Source organism: Salvelinus sp. IW2-2015, unplaced genomic scaffold, assembly GCF_002910315.2.
Source record: "Salvelinus sp. IW2-2015 unplaced genomic scaffold, ASM291031v2 Un_scaffold1214, whole genome shotgun sequence".
Classification (NCBI taxonomy): domain Eukaryota; kingdom Metazoa; phylum Chordata; class Actinopteri; order Salmoniformes; family Salmonidae; genus Salvelinus; species Salvelinus sp. IW2-2015.
In genome coordinates, this window is record NW_019942782.1 from 69,073 (window position 1) to 87,485 (window position 18,413).

Here is an 18,413-nt window from a genome sequence, read left to right on the forward strand (position 1 = left end):
CTCTGGGTGCACCATGCAAACAGAGAGAGTGCATCCTTCGCAACAACGCCTTCGAGCAGAGCAGACTTCGGTGATTGGACGAGACGATAGTGAAAAATTACCCGGCGTGGGCACAWAGAACCGTGCGGTACTAATTGTTGAGTAAAATGGCGCTGTCGTCTGCAGGAGGAACAAAGAAGAAAGTTTGCTATTATTATGATGGTAAGATTTGATGTTATGTAGCTCATTGGTTTCCGGAGTATTATTTGTTGTATCGGCGAGGATTCGGTGGTCGAAAGGCCTATGTCCCCTCTTGAGAGAAGTGCCGTAGGCGAGTTAGCAGCTAGCTAGCTACCGAGTGGTTAGCTTACTATCATTAACTAGCTTGCTAGTTACCTGGTTAGGAAGAAGACTTTAGTTAGCTAGCCAAAGCAACTTGAGAGTCGTTTAAATTATTTTGTAATGTTGCAATCAGATGAATTGCCAATATCTAGCTAACTAGGAAGTTTAGTATACTCATTTGTGGCAACATGGCTAGTTAACTTAGCTAGCGAGCTAACGTTAACTAACGTTAGTAGGCTTATAACCAACTGACTAGCATGCAAAACTAGCTAACGTTAGATGGTTAGTGTTACTAATAAGTATCCTTGAATCACGAACAACCTCTTGATATTTAGCTACATTTGATTACTAAAGTGGGGTTGTCAGTTAAACGTAGCTAGCGGTGTCTGATAGTCAACTTTGTGGGTAACGTTAGTAGTGCATTTTGCGGAAGGGGGTGTTGAGCAAGTAATGCACTGTGTCTATACTATGAAGATTTAGACCTCTTTGCAGAGGCTGATCATTTGATTCGTCATTAAAACTATTATAGATAAGTTGTTTCGTGCTGTGCAGTTACCAGGCTGTATGCCTGAWAGTGCTACCCCGCGCTCAAAGCGACAGGAAGCCTAGCAGTTAAGAGCGTTGGGCCAGTAACCGGATGGTCGCTGGTTCGAATCCCAGAACCAACTAGATGACAAATATGCCGATGTTTCCTTGAGCAAGGCACGTAATCCTAATTGCTCCTGTAAATCGTTCTGGATAAGAGGGTCTGCTAAAATGTAAAGCCCAGAGCTACCCTACATCTTGGTTAGGGGAAGGACATATGGTTTGTTGTTTCACTAGTTTGTCTAAAACTCTTGAGTTTCTTTCTTTTCCCCAGGTGACGTGGGTAATTATTACTATGGTCAGGGTCATCCCATGAAACCCCACAGGATCCGTATGACCCACAACCTSCTGCTCAACTATGGACTGTACAGGAAGATGGAGATATARGTGAGTACAACAGCCACAGMGGGCTTATAWATAGATATTKTTTTTTTRRTCGCTAGATTAGTTTGATATTTATGGTATAAATAAATGTATTCAACAGCACTGTTGAATAATCGTTTCAGATTGGCTAAAATGTTGTGAAYTTGTTAGGTTAGATTACTCGTTGGTTATTACTGCATTGTCGGAACTAGAAGCACAAGCATTTCGCTACACTCGCCATTAATAACATCTGCTAACCATGTGTATGTGAAAATAAATTGATTTGAAAATGGCTTCTAAATGGCCATTTACAGCCAGATAACGTGACAGGTGGAAAAGCTATCGGGATATCATGCATATGATGCAGTATGCGCATACAAATGCAGACGTACTTGCTACAAAGGACAGAAAGCTAAACAACAACCACAACAACTGAAATTAGATGCATAGTAAACGCAGTCCAAGAGGGGGATCTTTTTTTTACTTCAGCAAAAGCGACCCGGCTCCTCTTTGTAACGCTGCGTCTTCCATTGTTTCCAAGGTGATGTACAGAATGTGGGTGTTTTATCACTTAGARATTATATAGAACTGACGCTGATAGGACTGGACTCATTCTTCAACACAGAAAATGACTTTTCAACACATGTCTGAAGTAACATCCTGTATAGTTGAGCTGGCCTCTAGACTTTATAAAAAGTCTAAATGGATAGTTGTGGACTACAAGTTTTCTGACCGCCCATATGTTTGGTTATTGAAAAATATATTATCTAAACTGAAATCGGGCAAATGTTTTAGCAACGAGGTAATGGAATGTTTTTTTTTTTATACATATTGCATCCTTCTGTCCTCTAGAGACCCCACAAGGCCAATGGAGAGGAGATGACCAAGTACCACAGTGACGACTACATCAAGTTCCTGCGTTCCATCCGGCCAGACAACATGTCAGAACACAGCAAGCAGATGCAGAGATGTGAGTAGCAGACAGTGGTTCTCCCCTGGCATTGCTCAGGTGGGGTGCATTTTTAAAAGGGATATTTCACGCCCGAAACCATAGATTAGCATACCTTGTAATACCTTATTTTGTCATGTTTTCATATGGGCTAATGTTGAGCTGAGTCTAGTCTATACTCCACACTCGCATCTGTTATGTAGGTTACAGCTTTATGCATTGGAACAAACCTGCAGGCAGTGCCATTGAGGCTGTTTCCATTTTAAAGTTGCATGCGCCATGCTCTACCAACTGAGCTACAGAGGACCACCATGTGTGTAGTGGACAAGTACACACTTCAGGAAAAAGTGTAGAGAATTGAGATGCATAGCCAGCAGAAGGGGCTCCAACCAGCCCAAACATTGACATCTATTTGACCAAACCATAGATGTCTATAATGTGCTCTACTCTACTGTACTATACTGTATAGAGTGAGGCAGGTAGCCTAGCAGTTAAGAGCATTGGGCCAATCAAACATCTCAAATGAATGACTTTTATCCTTGCTGCTCTCTAACAGTTAATGTGGGAGAGGACTGCCCAGTGTTTGACGGCCTGTTTGAGTTCTGTCAGCTCTCAACGGGAGGCTCTGTCGGTAAGTCTAGTCTCTTTCTCCGTCTGCCTTACTGTCTACCACTGACTTCGCTTGCCTATCTACCTCTCTCACTTCCTATATTGACTCTCTCGCTCTTCCCTCCTCCCTCTGTGTGTAGCGGGGGCAGTGAAGCTGAACAAACAGCAGACGGACATCGCCGTGAACTGGGCCGGAGGACTCCATCACGCCAAGAAGTCTGAGGCCTCTGGGTTCTGCTACGTCAACGACATAGTCCTCGCCATCCTGGAGCTGCTCAAGTAAGAGCCCTGTGTGTGGTCACTCCCGTCACCCCGGCGGGCCCGTCTTCTTGTCTGTGTCTTTCTCCTCTTTCACTTCTGAGGAAAGACAGTAGAGGTCGACCGATTTAAGATTTTTCAACTCCGATACCGATTTATTGGAGGACCAAAAAAAGCCGGTACCGATTAATCGACCAACTTTTATATATATTTGTAGTAATGACAATTACAACAATACTGAATGAACAATGAACACTTATTTTAACTTAATATAATACATAAATAAAATCTATTTATTCTCAAATAAATAATGAAACATGTTCAATTTGGTTTAAATAATGCAAAAACAGTGTTGGAGAAGAAAGTAAAAGTGCAATATGTGCCATGTAAGAAAGCTAACGTTTAAGTTCCTTGCTCAGAACATGAGAACATATGAAAGCTGGTGGTTCCTTTCAACAGGAGTCTTCAATATTCCCAGTTAATACGTTTTAGGTTGTAGTTATTATAGGAATTATGATGCTTCAACTATTTCTCTCTATACCATTTTGTACTTCATYTACCTTTGACAATTCGATGTTCTTATAGGAACTATAGTATTGCCAGTCTAATCTCGGGAGTTGATAGGCTTGAAGTCATAAACAGCGCTTGTGCTTCAAGCATTGCAAAGAGCTGCTGGCAAACACCGTAAAGTACTGTTTGAATGAATGGGTACAAGTCTGCTGCTACCTATCACCGCTCAGACTGCTCTATCAAATCATAGACTTAATTATAATAAACACACAGAAATATGAGCCTTAGGTCATTAATATGGTTAAATCCGGAAACTATCAATTCGTAAACTAAATGTTTATTCTTTGAGTGAAATACGGAACCACTCCATATTTTATCGAACGGGTGGCATCCCTAAGTCTAAATATATAACAACCTTCAATGTTATGTCATAATTATGTAAAATTCTGGCAAAATAATAACGTTTTTTGTTAGGAAGAAATGGTCTTCACACAGTTCACAARGAGCCAGGCGGCCCAAACTGCTGCATATACCCTGACTCTGCTTGCACTGAARGCAAGAGATGTGACACAATTTCCCTAGTTAATATTGCCTGCTAACATGAACTTTTTAAAACTAAATATGCAGGTTTAAAAATATATACTTCTGTGTATTGATTTTAAGAAAGGCATTGATGTTTATGGTTAGGTACATTGGTGCAATGATTGCTCTTTTTTTTCGTGAATGTGCTTTTGTGAAATCATCACCTGTTTGGCGAAGTTGAAGTAGGCTGTGATTCMACGATAAATTAACAGGCACCGCATTGATTATATGCAACGCAGGACAAGCTAGTTAACCTAGTAATATCATCAACCATGTGTAGTTAACTAGTGATTATGTTAAGATTGTTTTTTATAAGATACATTTAATGCTAGCTAGCAACTTACCTTGGCCCCGTGCTGCACTTGCGTAACAGGTGGTCAGKCTGCCACGCAGTCTCCTCGGAGTTCAATATAATCGGCATCCAAAAAGGCAGATTACCGATTGTTATGAAAACTTGAAATCGGCCCTAATTAATCGGTCAGCCTCTAAAAGACAGAATGGTGACGTGTCCTTGGCTAGTAATGGTGTGTGTTTCTTGTTGAAATGAATAGTCCCCAGGCTCTGATGAGAAACCTAGATATGAGTGTATTCATTTCATTGTCTTGTCCTATCAGGTAATATGAATCTAATGTAGATATTGTATGTAATGAGTTGTCTCGTCTGTCCTATCAGGTACCACCAGAGGGTGTTGTACATAGACATCGACATTCACCATGGAGACGGAGTGGAAGAGGCTTTTTTCACCACAGACCGGGTCATGACTGTCTCCTTCCACAAGTATGGAGAATACTTCCCTGGTACAGGAGACCTGAGGGTGAGTCTGAGTGTTGGGAGAATACTTCCCTGGTACCGGAGACCTGAGGGTGAGTCTGAGTGGAAGAAAAAAAATAGGGGGAATCAGAAATAAGCAATGTACATTTCAGTGTGTGTGACTACACTCACGTTTCAGTGTGTGTGTGTGTGTGTGTGTGTTGGATTGTCAACCTACATTTGAGTAATTTTGTATTCCAGTATGTACAATGACGTGTGTGTGTGTGTTTTAGGACATTGGAGCAGGGAAGGGAAAGTACTATGCTGTAAACTACCCTCTCAGAGACGGCATCGACGACGAGTCTTATGAAGCCATCTTCAAACCTGTAAGTCTCCCGCTGCTTTTCACTGCAAGTCATTCAGTGTTTTGGTTCCTTAGAGGGGGTCAAATGGATTCTACCATTTTTTTTTGTGCGTTTCTCCGTTTTTTAAATCCATTTCTCTTTGTTTTTTTGTGTTTCTCAGTTTAAAAAAAATCCATTTCTCTTTTTATTTTTGTGTGTTGCTAGGTGATGGCTAAAGTGATGGAGATGTTCCAACCCAGTGCTGTAGTGTTACAGTGTGGAGCGGACTCTCTCTCAGGAGACCGACTGGGCTGCTTCAACCTCACCATCAAAGGTAACGCGAAGGAGGGCTGTCTTTCAGGGCTCTGACGGTCCTGGGATTTTAAGATGACTGTTTTGTTGGTCAGCCCAAAAAGATCGAGCTAAGCACAGGCAACGTCTTAAGAGGGAAAACCCTGGTTGTCTGCTGGGAGACATTGTACAGTGCATTTCGGGGAAAGTATTCAGACCCCTTCCCTTTAACCACAATTTGTTACGTTACAGCCTTATTCTAAAATGGATTCCATTTCACCCCCCCCCCCGTCAATCTACACACGATACCCCATAATGACCAAAAGAAAACAGTTTTTTTGAAAAATGTAGCAAATTTATTAAAAATAAGAAACTGATACCTTATTTACATGAAGTAGTCAGACCCTTTGCAATGAGACTGTTCTAATTTAGCTCAGGTAAAGGCACATGACAGCCCACTTGGAGTTTGCCTTCAAGGTCATTGTGGGGAATTGTGTGTAGATTGACAAAAAAAAAACTATTTAATACATTTAGATAAGGCTTAATGTAACAATGTGGTAAATGTGAAGGTATGAATACATTCCTGAATGCGCTGTACCTTTCAGCAGACAATAACCTAAAAACGAGGCCAATATATACACAGGAGTTGTACCAAGACGACATTGAATGTCCTGAGTGCTTAGTTACAGTTTTGACTGAAATCGGCTCGAAACATATATGGCAAGGCTTAAATGGCTGTCTAGTATGATCAACAATCAACTTGACAGAGCTGAAGACTTAAAAAAAAAATATATATAATACTAATATGCAAAATGTACAATCAGGTGTGAAAGCTCTTAGAGACTTACCAAATGACTGACAGTGTAATCGCTGCCCAAGGTGATTATAACGGTATTGACTAAGGGTGTGGAATACTTATGTAAATTAGATTTCATTCTCAGTACATTTGCAAACATGTTTCACTTTGTTATGGGTTGTGTGTGTGTGTGGGGGGGGGGGGGGATGGGTGAGAACACAAAACAAAATGTGGAATAAGTCGAGGGTATGAATAATTTCTTAAGACGCTGTGTTTCAGGTCATGCTAAGTGTGTTGATCATGAAGAGTTTCAACCTGCCTCTGCTGATGTTGGGAGGGGAGGTTAACCATCCGTAAGTGCGGGTGCGACAGCGGGTGTCGAAAGACCATACCAGAGTAGACACCGGCACGTGAAGCTACTACGGACAAGCACCATACCTAACGTCCGTACACGTAGACACAGCGCCGGCTAGCCATACCTAACGGTACGTACACACACAGTACACGACGACCCTAGCCTTCTAACGGGCCTACAACAGCCATACTAGCGTACGTAACACACGCACCCCATACCTAACGGTACGTACACACACAGCACCATACCTAACGGACGTACACACCACAAGCCATAACCTAACGGTAACGTACACCACGGCACGATACCTAACGGTACGTAGACACACAAATACTAACGGTACACGACACCACAGCACCATACCTAACGGTACCACGACCTCACGCACCATCCTAACGGACGACACACCAGCACCATACTAACGGTACTACACAACACAGCACCATACCTAACGGTACGTACACACCACAGCATCCATACTAAACGGTACGCACACACACAGCACCATATAACCTTCACGTACGTACACCACACAACAAGCATCCATACCTAACGGTACTACCACACAGCACCATACCTAACGGTACGTACCACACACGCACCATACTCTAACGGTACGTACACACACAGCACCATACCTAAACGGTACGTACACACACAGCACCATACCAACGGTACGTAACACACAGCACCATACCTAACGGTACGTACACACACGACACCATACCTAACACGTTACAGTCCAACACACAGCACCATACCTAACGGTACCTACACACCACAGCACCAGTACCTAACGTGTACGTACACACACGTCCACCATACCTAAGACGGTACGTACACACACCAGCACCATACCTAACGGTACGTACACACACTAGCGCACCATACCTAACGGTACGTACAACACACAGCACCATACCTAACGGTACGTACACACACGCACCATACCTAACGGTACGTACACCACACGCACCACTACCTAACGGACGTACACACACGAGCACCATACCTAACGGTACGTACACACACAGCACCATACCTAACGGTACGTACACACACACAGATACACCAACCACTTAAACGGTACGACACACACCACCATACTAACGGTACGTACACACACGCACCATACTAACGGGACGTACAGCACACAGCCACCATACCTAACGGTACGTACACACACAAGCACCATACCTACACGGTACGTACACACACGGCACATACACCTAACGGTACGTACACACACACAGCACCATACCTAACGGCGACGACACACACACGCACCATACCTAACGGTACGTACAACAGCCCAGCACCATAACCTAACGGTACGTACACACACAGCACCATACCTAACGGGAGTACACACACAGCCCCATACCTAACGCGTACACACAGCACCATACCTAACGGTAACGTAGACACACGGCATATACCTAACGTACGTACACACACAGCACCATACCTAACGGTACCACACACACGGCACCATACCTAACGGTACGTAGACACACGGCACCATACCTAACGGTACGTACACACACACAGCACATACCTAACGGTACGCACACACAGCACCATACCTAACGGTCACACACACACACAGCACCATACCTAATAACGGTACGTACACACACACAGCACCATACCTAACGGTACGTACACACACAGCACCATACCTAACGGTACGTACACACACGGCACCATACCTAACGGTACGTACACACACGCACCATACCTAACGCGGACGTACACACAAACACATTACCCAACACGGTAACGGTACACACCCAGCACCATACCTAACGGTACGTACACACACAGCACCATACTAACGGTACGTACACACACAGCACCATACCTAACGGTACGAACACACGGCACCATACCTAACGGTACGTACACACACGGCAATACCTAACGGTACTACACACACAGCACCATACCTAACGGTACGTAGACACACAGCACCATACCTAACGGTACGTACACACACACAGCACCATACTAACGTACGTTACACACACAGCACATACTCTACGGTACGTACAACACCAGGCACCATACCTAACGGACTACACACACAGCACATACCTATACGTACGTACACACACAGCACCATACCTAACGGGACGTACACACACAGCACCATACCTAACGGTACTACCACACACGCACCATGCCTAGACCGGTACGTACACACACGACACCATACTAACCGGTACGTACACACACAGCACCATACCTAACGGTACCGTACACCACACAGCACCAAGCCATACTAACGTACTACACAACAGCACCATACCTAACGGTACGTACACACACACACACATACCTAACGTGACGTACACACACAGCACCATACCACACGGTACGTACACACACAGCACCATACCTAACGTACGCTACACACACAGCACCATACCTAACGGTACGTACACACACAGAGTACACCATACCTAACGGTACGTACACACACAGCACACAATACCGTAACGTGACGGACACACAGCAGGCAGCCAATACCGTAACGGTACGTACACACAGTACAGCACCCATACCTAACGTACGTAACACACGGCCCAACCTACGGTACGTAAACACACAGCACCATACCTAACGGTACGTAAACACACACGAGCACCATACCTAACGGTACGTACACACAACAGCACCGATACCTAACGGTACGTACACCACACACAGCACCTATACCTAAACGGTACGTGACACACACACAGCACCATACCTAACGGTACTACACACACACACACCATACCTAACGGGAGTAACCACACGGCACCATACCAACGGACGTAGACACACCGCACCATACCTAACGGGAGTACACACACGGCACACCAATACCTAACGGGACGTAGACACACACGGCACCATACCTAACGGGATCGTAGACACCACGCACCATACCTAACGGGACGTACACACACGGCACCATACCTAACGGGACGTAAGACACACGGCACCATACCTAACGGACGTAGACACACGGCACCATACCTAACGGGACTACGACCACACGGCACCATACCTAACGGGACGTAGACACACGGCACACACCAACTGGACCGTAGACACAAGGCACCATACTACGGACGTAGACACACAGGAACCATACCTAACGGGACGTAGGATCACGACACACACCACAACTAACGGACGTAGACACACCGGCCATATCGTAACGGCGAACGCTAGACACAACGGCACCATACCTAACGGGACGTAGCACACACTAGGCACCAACAAACCTAACGGGACGTAGACACACGGCACATACCTAACGGACGTAGACAACACGCACCATACCTAAGCGGACGTAACACAGGCACCATACCTAACGGAACAGACACACGGCAACCATACCAACGGACGTAGCCACACGGCACCATACTAACGGGGAACGTAGACACACGGCACCCATACTAACGGGAACGTAGACACACACGGCACCATACTAACGGGACGTAGACACACACGGCACCATACCTAACGGTACGTACACACACACGGCACCATACCTAACGGTACGTAACACACACGGCACCATACTAACGGCGACGTAGACACAGGCACATACTAACGGACGAGACAACACGCCATACCTAACCGGACGTAGACACACACGGCACCATACTAACGGGACGTACACACACGGCACCATTCCTAACGGACGTGACACAAATAATAACAATCTAGTTCTCTGACCGAAAGTAATTTTACATGTGTGAATTGACATCTACAGAAAGATATCTTGTTGTTTACGTTGAAACGGTATGTCAGACTTTGTTTGTCTGATGTTACAGCCTCTTGGTTTTGACCTCTCGCCGTATAAGACTCTGTTCGTGTGTTACTTTGATTTAACTGGAGGTAGTTTTACAACTACGGTGACTCTCTCGTCCTGTAGACGCTGCCGGTACACGACTACTTGAGTACTTGGCACTGACTTCAAGCTTCACACAGCCCGGCGTAACATGAGCAAACCAGAACACCAATGATACCTGGAGAATCAAGTAATTACAACAGATAGACACTATATATACCAGACAGACAAGACAGACAGACAAGACAGACTAGACAGACAGACTGACAGACAGATAGACAGTACAGCAGATCGACGACAGACAGACAGACATGGACAGACAGGACAGACAGGACAGACAACTGACAGACCAGTCAGACAGACAGAGTACAGACAGACACAGACGACAGACAGACCAGACAGACAGACAGACACAGACAGACCAGACAGACAGACAGATAACAGACAGACAAGACAGACAGACATAGACAGACAGACAGAGACCAGACAGACAGACTAGACAGAGCAGACAGACAGACAGACACTACGTCGCTCTCCCTCCCCAGAACAGAGGTTGTTTGAGACCTGCGCATGCTGCCCACGCCCGGGGGCCAGATGCAGGCCATCCCAGATGACGCGCCACACCTGGACTCTGGAGATGACAGGACGAGGACCCTGACAAACGCATCTCCAGTAACTATTGTTTCAGTCAGGGCCCATGATAAGAGGATCGGTATTGTGTTTTCAGTCAGGGCCCATGATAGAGGATGGTTTGTGTTTCAGTCAGGGCCCATGATAAGGGATGTTTTGTTGTTTTCCGTCAGGGCCCATGATAAGAGGATGGTATTGTGTTCAGTCAGGCCCATGATAAGAGGAATGGTTTTGTGTTCAGTCAGGCCATGATAAGGATGGTTTGTGGTTTCAGTCAGGGCCCATGATAAGAGGATGGTTGTGTTTCAGTCAGGGCCATGATAGAGGATGTATTGTGTTTCAGTCAGGGCCCATGATAAGAGGATGGTTTGTGTTTCAGTCAGGGCCCATGATAAGAGGATGGTTTGTGTTTCAGTCAGGGCCCATGATAAGAGGATGTATTGTGTTTCAGTCAGGGCCATGATAAAGAGGATGTATGTTGTTTCAGTCAGGCCCATGATAGAGGATGGTATTGCTGTATCAGTCAGGGCCCATGATAAGAGGCTGGTATGTGTTCAGTCGGCGTGATAAGAGGATGGTATTGTGTTTCAGTCAGGGCCCTATACAGGATGGATTTGTGTTTCAGTCAGGCCCATGATAAGAGGATGGTATTGTGTATCAGTCAGGGCCCATGATAAGAGGCATGGTTGTGTTTCAGTCAGGGCCATGATAAGGGATGGTATTGTGTTTCAGTCAGGGCCTGATAAGAGGATGGTTTGTGTGTTCAGTCAAGGCCCGTGATAGAGGATGGTATTGTGTTTCAGTCAGGCCGTGATAAGAGGATGGTTTGTGTTCAGTCAGGGCCTGATAAGAGAGGATGGTATTGTCTTTCAGTCAGGGCCCGATGATAAGAGGATGGTTTGTGGTTATCAAGTCAGGCCCTGTGATAAGAGGATGGTATTGTGTTTCGAGTCAGGGCCCGTGATAAGAGGATGGTATTGTGTTTCAGTCAGGGCCTGATAAGAGGATTGGTATGTGTTTCAGTCAGGGCCCTGATAAGAGGATGTTTTGTGTTCAGTCAGGGCCATGATAAGATGGTATGTGTTTCAGTCAGGGCCCATGATAGAGAGATGGTTTTGTGTATCAGTCAGCGGCCATGATAAGAGGATGGTATTGTGTTTCAGTCAGGGCCCATGATAAGAGGAGTTTATTGTGTTTCAGTCAGGGCCCTGATAAGAGGATGTTTGTGTTCAGTCAGGCCCATGATAAGAGGATGGTATTTGTGTTTCAGTCAGGCGCCTGATAAGAGGATGGTTTTGTGTATCAGTCAGGGCCCATGATAAGAGGATGGTATTGTGTTTCAGTCAGGCCTGATAAGAGGATGGTTTTTGTGTTTCAGTCAGGGCCGTATAGAGGATGTATTGTGTTCAGTCAGGGCCATGATAAGAGGATGGTATTGTGTTCATCAGGGCCATGATAAGATGGAAGCCTGTGAAGAAAGTTTCTCTGACTCTGAGGATGAGGGACAGGGAGGAGGGGAAGGAGAACGCTGCCAACCATAAGAAGACAAACGAGTCAAGACTGAGGAAGAAAGAGGAGACGGAGGAGAAGAAAGGTAAAGTAAACCCACACACTCCGTGACTGGCCCGGGACACTGGCGTAGACACCCGGTCAACATTCTTTTGTTTTCCCCAGAAAGTGAAAAGAGGAGGATAAGACGCCGAAGAGAAGATGGACACAACAGGGTGAGTAGTGACCACATGAAATTTAATATAGACATTCTAAATGATCCAGTCTAATGGATCCAGTCTAATGGAATTCAGTCTACTGGGATGCCGTCTAAGTGGAAATCGCTAATGAATCCAGTCTCTAGCCCAGTCAGATGACCCAGTCGCTACGCCCACGTCCTAATGTATCAGTCTTAGCCCATTGAACTAATGTTTCTTCATTTCACCACCAGGCCAAAAGAAGAAACTAAGACGTGTTGAAGCATCAGATATGCATGGGTTTCCAGTTGTGTGTGTGTGCGTGTGTGTGCACACACATCAACCAAAATGGACTGTAAATTATTCTCTTAATGCTGTTTTAGTATTTCCTCACACGCGGTAAAATCTTTTGGGCTTTGTCAGTGTTGAAATGCAAGATGTTTTAAAAATATTTTTTACTCACATCTCTACCACATTCTTTTATTTTTCCTTCTGAAACACGTGTTCCTGTTATGGCACCTCGCCACCACCTGAGATCCTGAAGCAGTTAGGGACGTGTTCCTGTTGTGGAGCCCGCTTCAGATTCTCAGGTGGTGTTGAGGGGAAAAGGGGGATACCTAGTTGTACGAAAGGTTGCTGGATCGAATCCCCGAGCTGACAGGGTAAAAATCTGTCATTCTGCCCCTGAGCAAGGCAGTTAACCCACTGTTTCCTGGGCATCAAAGACGTCGATTAAGGCAGCCCCGCCCCCACACCTCTCTGATTCAGAGGGGTTGGGTTAAATGGGGAACACACATTTCAGTTGAATACATTCAGTTGTACAACAGACTAAGTATCCCCCTCAACATCACCTGAGAATCTGAAGCAGTAGGAACGTGTTTCTGTTACGGAGCCTCAACATCACCTGAGAATCTGTCAGGATTCAATCCAAGGCACGTTTATAGTGCACTGTTCTCTTAACAGTCTTTTTTAAAGGCAATTTACGCTGGAGCTGATACCGTGAATGTGATCTCCGCCACTCTAGGGGGAAGAAAATGTATTTTACAAAAACGTCATTGTCTGATGCGCTGCTTTTTAACGCACCTTGGATTGAATCGCYGCCTTAGTTCSTCCATCTTCACTGACCTGAGGTAGCATAAGTGAAAGCCAATCCCCCTGATAAAGACACCTGTCAWACCACTTTCGCCTATCCATCTGGACTGATCCAAGAACTCAACAAGAGTTGAAAAGGAATCCACTTTCCACTGCAGACATTCCCCTTTTGAACAATAGTCATTCACAAGTCACCAGCCCTATTCTACTGGAAGTTATTTTGAATCACGGATCAACATACACTGAGTGTACAAAACATTTTTAAAGCTGCTATATGTAACTTGTTGGGTGACCTTGACCCAATTGAAATGTGTATGTTTTATAGATCTGTCATTCTTTATTGAAAGGAAGTAGATCTGTTCTGTCTTATTTCTATGCTTCCTTTTTAAGTTTTTGTTTTGAAGCTCCTTTGTTTTTATAAATCAGCTTCAAACTGCTGACAATATAATTGTTTATTTATTATGGAAAAGATGGTACAATATACATGTTTTGTCAAACTGAAATTAGACAAACTATTAGAATTTTAGCAACCAGGAAATGGCAGAGCGATTTCTGCATAGTACAGCTTTTTAAGAACACTTTCCTAATATTGAGTTTCACCCACGGTCCTTTTGCCCTCCGAACAGCCTCAATTAATCAGGGCATGGACTCTACAAGGTGTTSGAAAGTGTTCCACAGGGATGCTGGCCCATGTTGACTCCAATGCTTCCCACAGTTGTCAAGTTGGCTGGCTTTGCTTGGTGGATGTTTCTTGATACACACAGGAAACTGTTGAGTGTGAAAAGCAGCGCTGCAGTTCTTGACTCAAACCGGTGCACCTGTCACCTACTACCGTACCCCGTTCAAAGGCACTTGGATTGTGTGTGTGTGTGCAACATTGGGTGAATGGGCAAGACAAAAGATTTGTCTCGGTTTAAAAATCCTTCTTTAACCTGTCTCCTCCCCTTCATCAATGCGGATTTAACAAGTGACATCTATTTTTATTTAACCTTTATTTAACTAGGCAAGTCAGTTAAGAACAAATTCTTATTTACAATGACGGCGAAACCCTGACGACTCTGGGCCAATTGTGTGCCGCCCAATCGCAGCTGAATCTGATACAGCCTGGAATCGAACCGGGGACTGTAGTGACGCCTCTTCCACTGAAATGCAGTGCCTAGTGCCATTCGGGAGCCCAACTAAGGGATTTCTTTCAGCTGTTTTCACCTGGTCAGTCTGCCGTGAAGAGATGTTCATGTTTTATATACTATACATTCTGCTTTACTCTGTTCCCTGGGTTGGTTTCTCTCAGATGACTGTACGCTCCACACTCCTTTGACCTCGTTTTATATTTCTAAAAGGAAATGTTTTTTTTTTAGGTCATCGGGTATGTTGAACGTTCAAGGGTGAGGTTTCCCTCCATAAGTACAGCTCCAAGATCAGCTGTAGACATTTAGTAAAGAAAATACTAAACTGACCCAAGTGATCAGTGTGTAAGGGGCAACTTCACCGTTGGGAACCGGCTCATGTTTTAAGCCCTTGGTATTTTTTACTGTAATAGGTGAGGAATATGGTGTTTACAAATGTGTGTAACTTGTTTTATAATGGAAAAAATAATTGATTTCGTGCTTGGTTGTTTTTCTTAATACATTTGAAATCTGTACTTTTTATTTTATAAAGAACTTCTAAAGGCCACTCAATTTGTGGTTGTCTGTAGAGATTTGATGTCCAGGCTTTCTTCAGATTGTGGTTATCCCAAGTCTAGTGGGGGAAATGACTTGCGCTGTAGGTAAACTAAACAAGTGACATTCTTTATTTACTGTCAATTACACGAGCTTGTTTCCATCCAATTGGTGACCAGATTCTCTTTGCAAATATTTTTTAAACCTGCTTAGCAACAATATGTGCACTTTCCCCATAAGTCTACGTGACGTCAGTGCACAACTAGCGGTTAAAATTCCATGTACTGAATACAAATAAATGGGGTTTCCATCTAACTACGGATGGTTTTGTCGGTGAATCTTGCCCTCTAAACAGGCTACCTACTGTTGAAGTCGAAGTTTCACAATTTCTTGACATTTAATCCTAGATAAAATTCCGTTTTAGGTAAATTAGGATCACTTTATTTTAAGAATGTGAATGTAAGAATATAGCTGAGAATTATTTCAGCTTTTATTTCTTTCATCACATTCCAAGGGGGTCAGAAGTTTACATGCACTCAAATAGTATTTGTTAACATTGCCTTTAAATTGTTGAACTTGGCTCAAATCTTTCGGGTAGCCTTCCACAAGGCTCCCACAATAAGTTGGGTGAATTTTGGCCCATTCCTCCTGACAGAGCTGGTGTAACTGAGTCAGGTTTGTTAGGCCTCCTTGCTCGCACACGCTTTTTCAGTTCTGCCCACAAGTTTTCTATAGGAATTGAGGTCAGGGCTTTGTGATGGTCACTCCAATACCTTGACTTTGTTGTCCTTAAGCCATTTTGGCACAACTTTGGAAGTACGCTTGGGTCATTGCCATTTTGCGCCAAGCTTTAACTTCCTGACGGATTTCCTGGAAAATTAAAAGTACGATCTTTGTCCCCATGTGCAGTTGCCAACCGGTACTGGCTATTTTATGGTGGTTTTGGAGCAGTGGCTTCTTACCTGCTGATTGGCCTTTCAGGTAATTGTTGATATAGGACTAGTTTTACTGTGAATACAGATACTGTTTTTGTACCCGTTTCCTCCAGCATCTTCCTTTGCTGTTCTGGGATTGATTTGCACGTTCATCTCTAGGAGACAAAGTGTCTCCTTCCTGAGCGGTATGACGGCTGCGTGGTTCCATGGTGTTTGTACAGATGAACGTGGTACCTTCAGCGTTTGGAAATTGCTCCCAAGGATGAACCAGACTTGTGGAGGTCTACAATTTTTTTCCCCTGAGGTCTTTGCTTGAAATGTCAATTAGCCTATCAGAAGCTTCTAAAGCCATGACATTTTCTGGAATTTTCCAAGCTGTTTTAAAGGCATAGTAAACTTCTGACCCATTGTGATGTGAATTAATCTGTATGTGGGAAAATTACTTGTGCCATGCAAAGTAGACTTCCAAAACTGTAGTTTGTTCACAAGAATGTGTGGAGTGGTTAATAAATGAGTTTAATGACTCCAACCTAAGTATGTAAACTTCCAATTATGGACAAGCGCTAGATTCTTTGTCAAACAGCAAGCATCGATAATGTCATCAGAGCAAGACCCTTGATATTTATGGGAAAGGCYCATCAATCTCGTCGCTGCCCTGTCAAGTTCATAGGCTACACATTAAGTACAAACCGGGAAAGCGTGCGGTTAGTGGGAGGACCACATGTCAACTTAATCAATATTCGCCCATGAAGGTGTTTCCACCACCATTTCTCACAATTCTTCAAACGGATCCAACATATACTTCACTTGGATGGAAACCTGGTTTATCCCCATTTTCAGGTTTGGATAGTACCCTTTACATGTAATCAGATTACACAAAACAAAATGAAAACATTACTACAGACAAGCCCAGCAAACTAATTTAGCTCAAAATCCATTTATTTGTTTAATCAGTTTAAATACACTGGAATAGTGGTGAGGGCAAAACCAAGGGTACGTTTTTTTTTGCTTTGTATACTGTCGGCCATGTCAATCCAAACATTCCAGGCTATTTATTAGTGATATCAGGATTATGATGACCAGCCAAAATAATTCTCAAAGGACTAAAGTCTCCTCTTCCTTCCTCCCTCCCCCACCACCATCATCACTAGGGGGTGCATCTCAATCCTCTTCAGTGGCTTCTCCATCCCAGATTTAAAACCACTGAACAAGTAACAAACAATTCCTGGTAGTCATCCACCACCATTATTATTGCTGTCCCCTATCCTGCGTTCTCAGATCAGGAGAGGAGGCTACTACAGAATATTGAGATGTGCCCCCTGGTGTCCTTCCCGTAGCCTGTCTGGTGTTATTAGTTAAAGAAGAAGAGTATCGCTGCGGGTCTCCTGTTTACGCCTCCAGCTCGAAGTCAAAGTACTGGGGGTCAAAGTGATGGATCCTRGTATAGCCGTCCTCTCCTCCACTGGCATAGCTAAAGACAAGAGGCAAAAAGAGCGGTTTGTTTTTCAGAGACACTGGTCAGAGTTGGGACAGKTGGTTTTAGTGTGACATTACATGACTGAGTTCCAAAATGGACCCCAAAACMGTTACTTGCATTACAACGAGAGCTGAGAATGATCACCATATAGGTAACGATAACCAAGTAAATAAAGATTTGTCTATCATTAAGTATTATATGGCAACTATTCGCCTGTGATGAGTCTCGTAGTGGCGTCGAATATTATATTCCTTCAATACCGAAACTTGTTGCAAACACACACAAGCACGAAGGTTTTCCGTGCATCTCTGTAATAAATAGGACGTGGTCCATTTTCTTTGAAAATTCTACACTCCTTATCTACTTTTCT

General features: G+C 44.2%; 1 protein-coding gene, 1 long non-coding RNA gene and 1 pseudogene across 3 annotated transcripts in view; 2 read left to right on the forward strand and 1 right to left on the reverse strand.

Annotated features, from left to right (window-relative positions):
- On the forward strand, positions 1 to 6,802 carry LOC112070068 (histone deacetylase 1-like; annotated as a pseudogene).
- Positions 6,803 to 11,127: 4,325 nt separating this feature from the next.
- LOC139024230 (uncharacterized) lies at positions 11,128 to 15,642 on the forward strand. 2 transcript variants are annotated; one of them, XR_011475514.1, is made up of 5 exons: positions 11,128 to 11,235; positions 11,855 to 11,878; positions 12,661 to 12,787; positions 12,872 to 12,917; positions 13,133 to 15,642. It is a non-coding gene; the product is annotated as an uncharacterized lncRNA (long non-coding RNA). The 2 variants fall into 2 exon arrangements; XR_011475515.1 differs by lacking the exons at positions 11,128 to 11,235; positions 11,855 to 11,878 and adding an exon at positions 11,249 to 11,275.
- Positions 15,643 to 17,603: 1,961 nt separating this feature from the next.
- eif3i (eukaryotic translation initiation factor 3, subunit I) overlaps positions 17,604 to 18,413 on the reverse strand; it is a 21,676-nt gene continuing 20,866 nt past the window's right edge. The window contains exon 9 of the mRNA XM_070438829.1: positions 17,604 to 18,037. Within this exon, the coding sequence (XP_070294930.1) occupies positions 17,956 to 18,037 (82 nt within the window). The 3' untranslated portion in view covers positions 17,604 to 17,955. The remainder of the gene's footprint in view (positions 18,038 to 18,413) is intronic.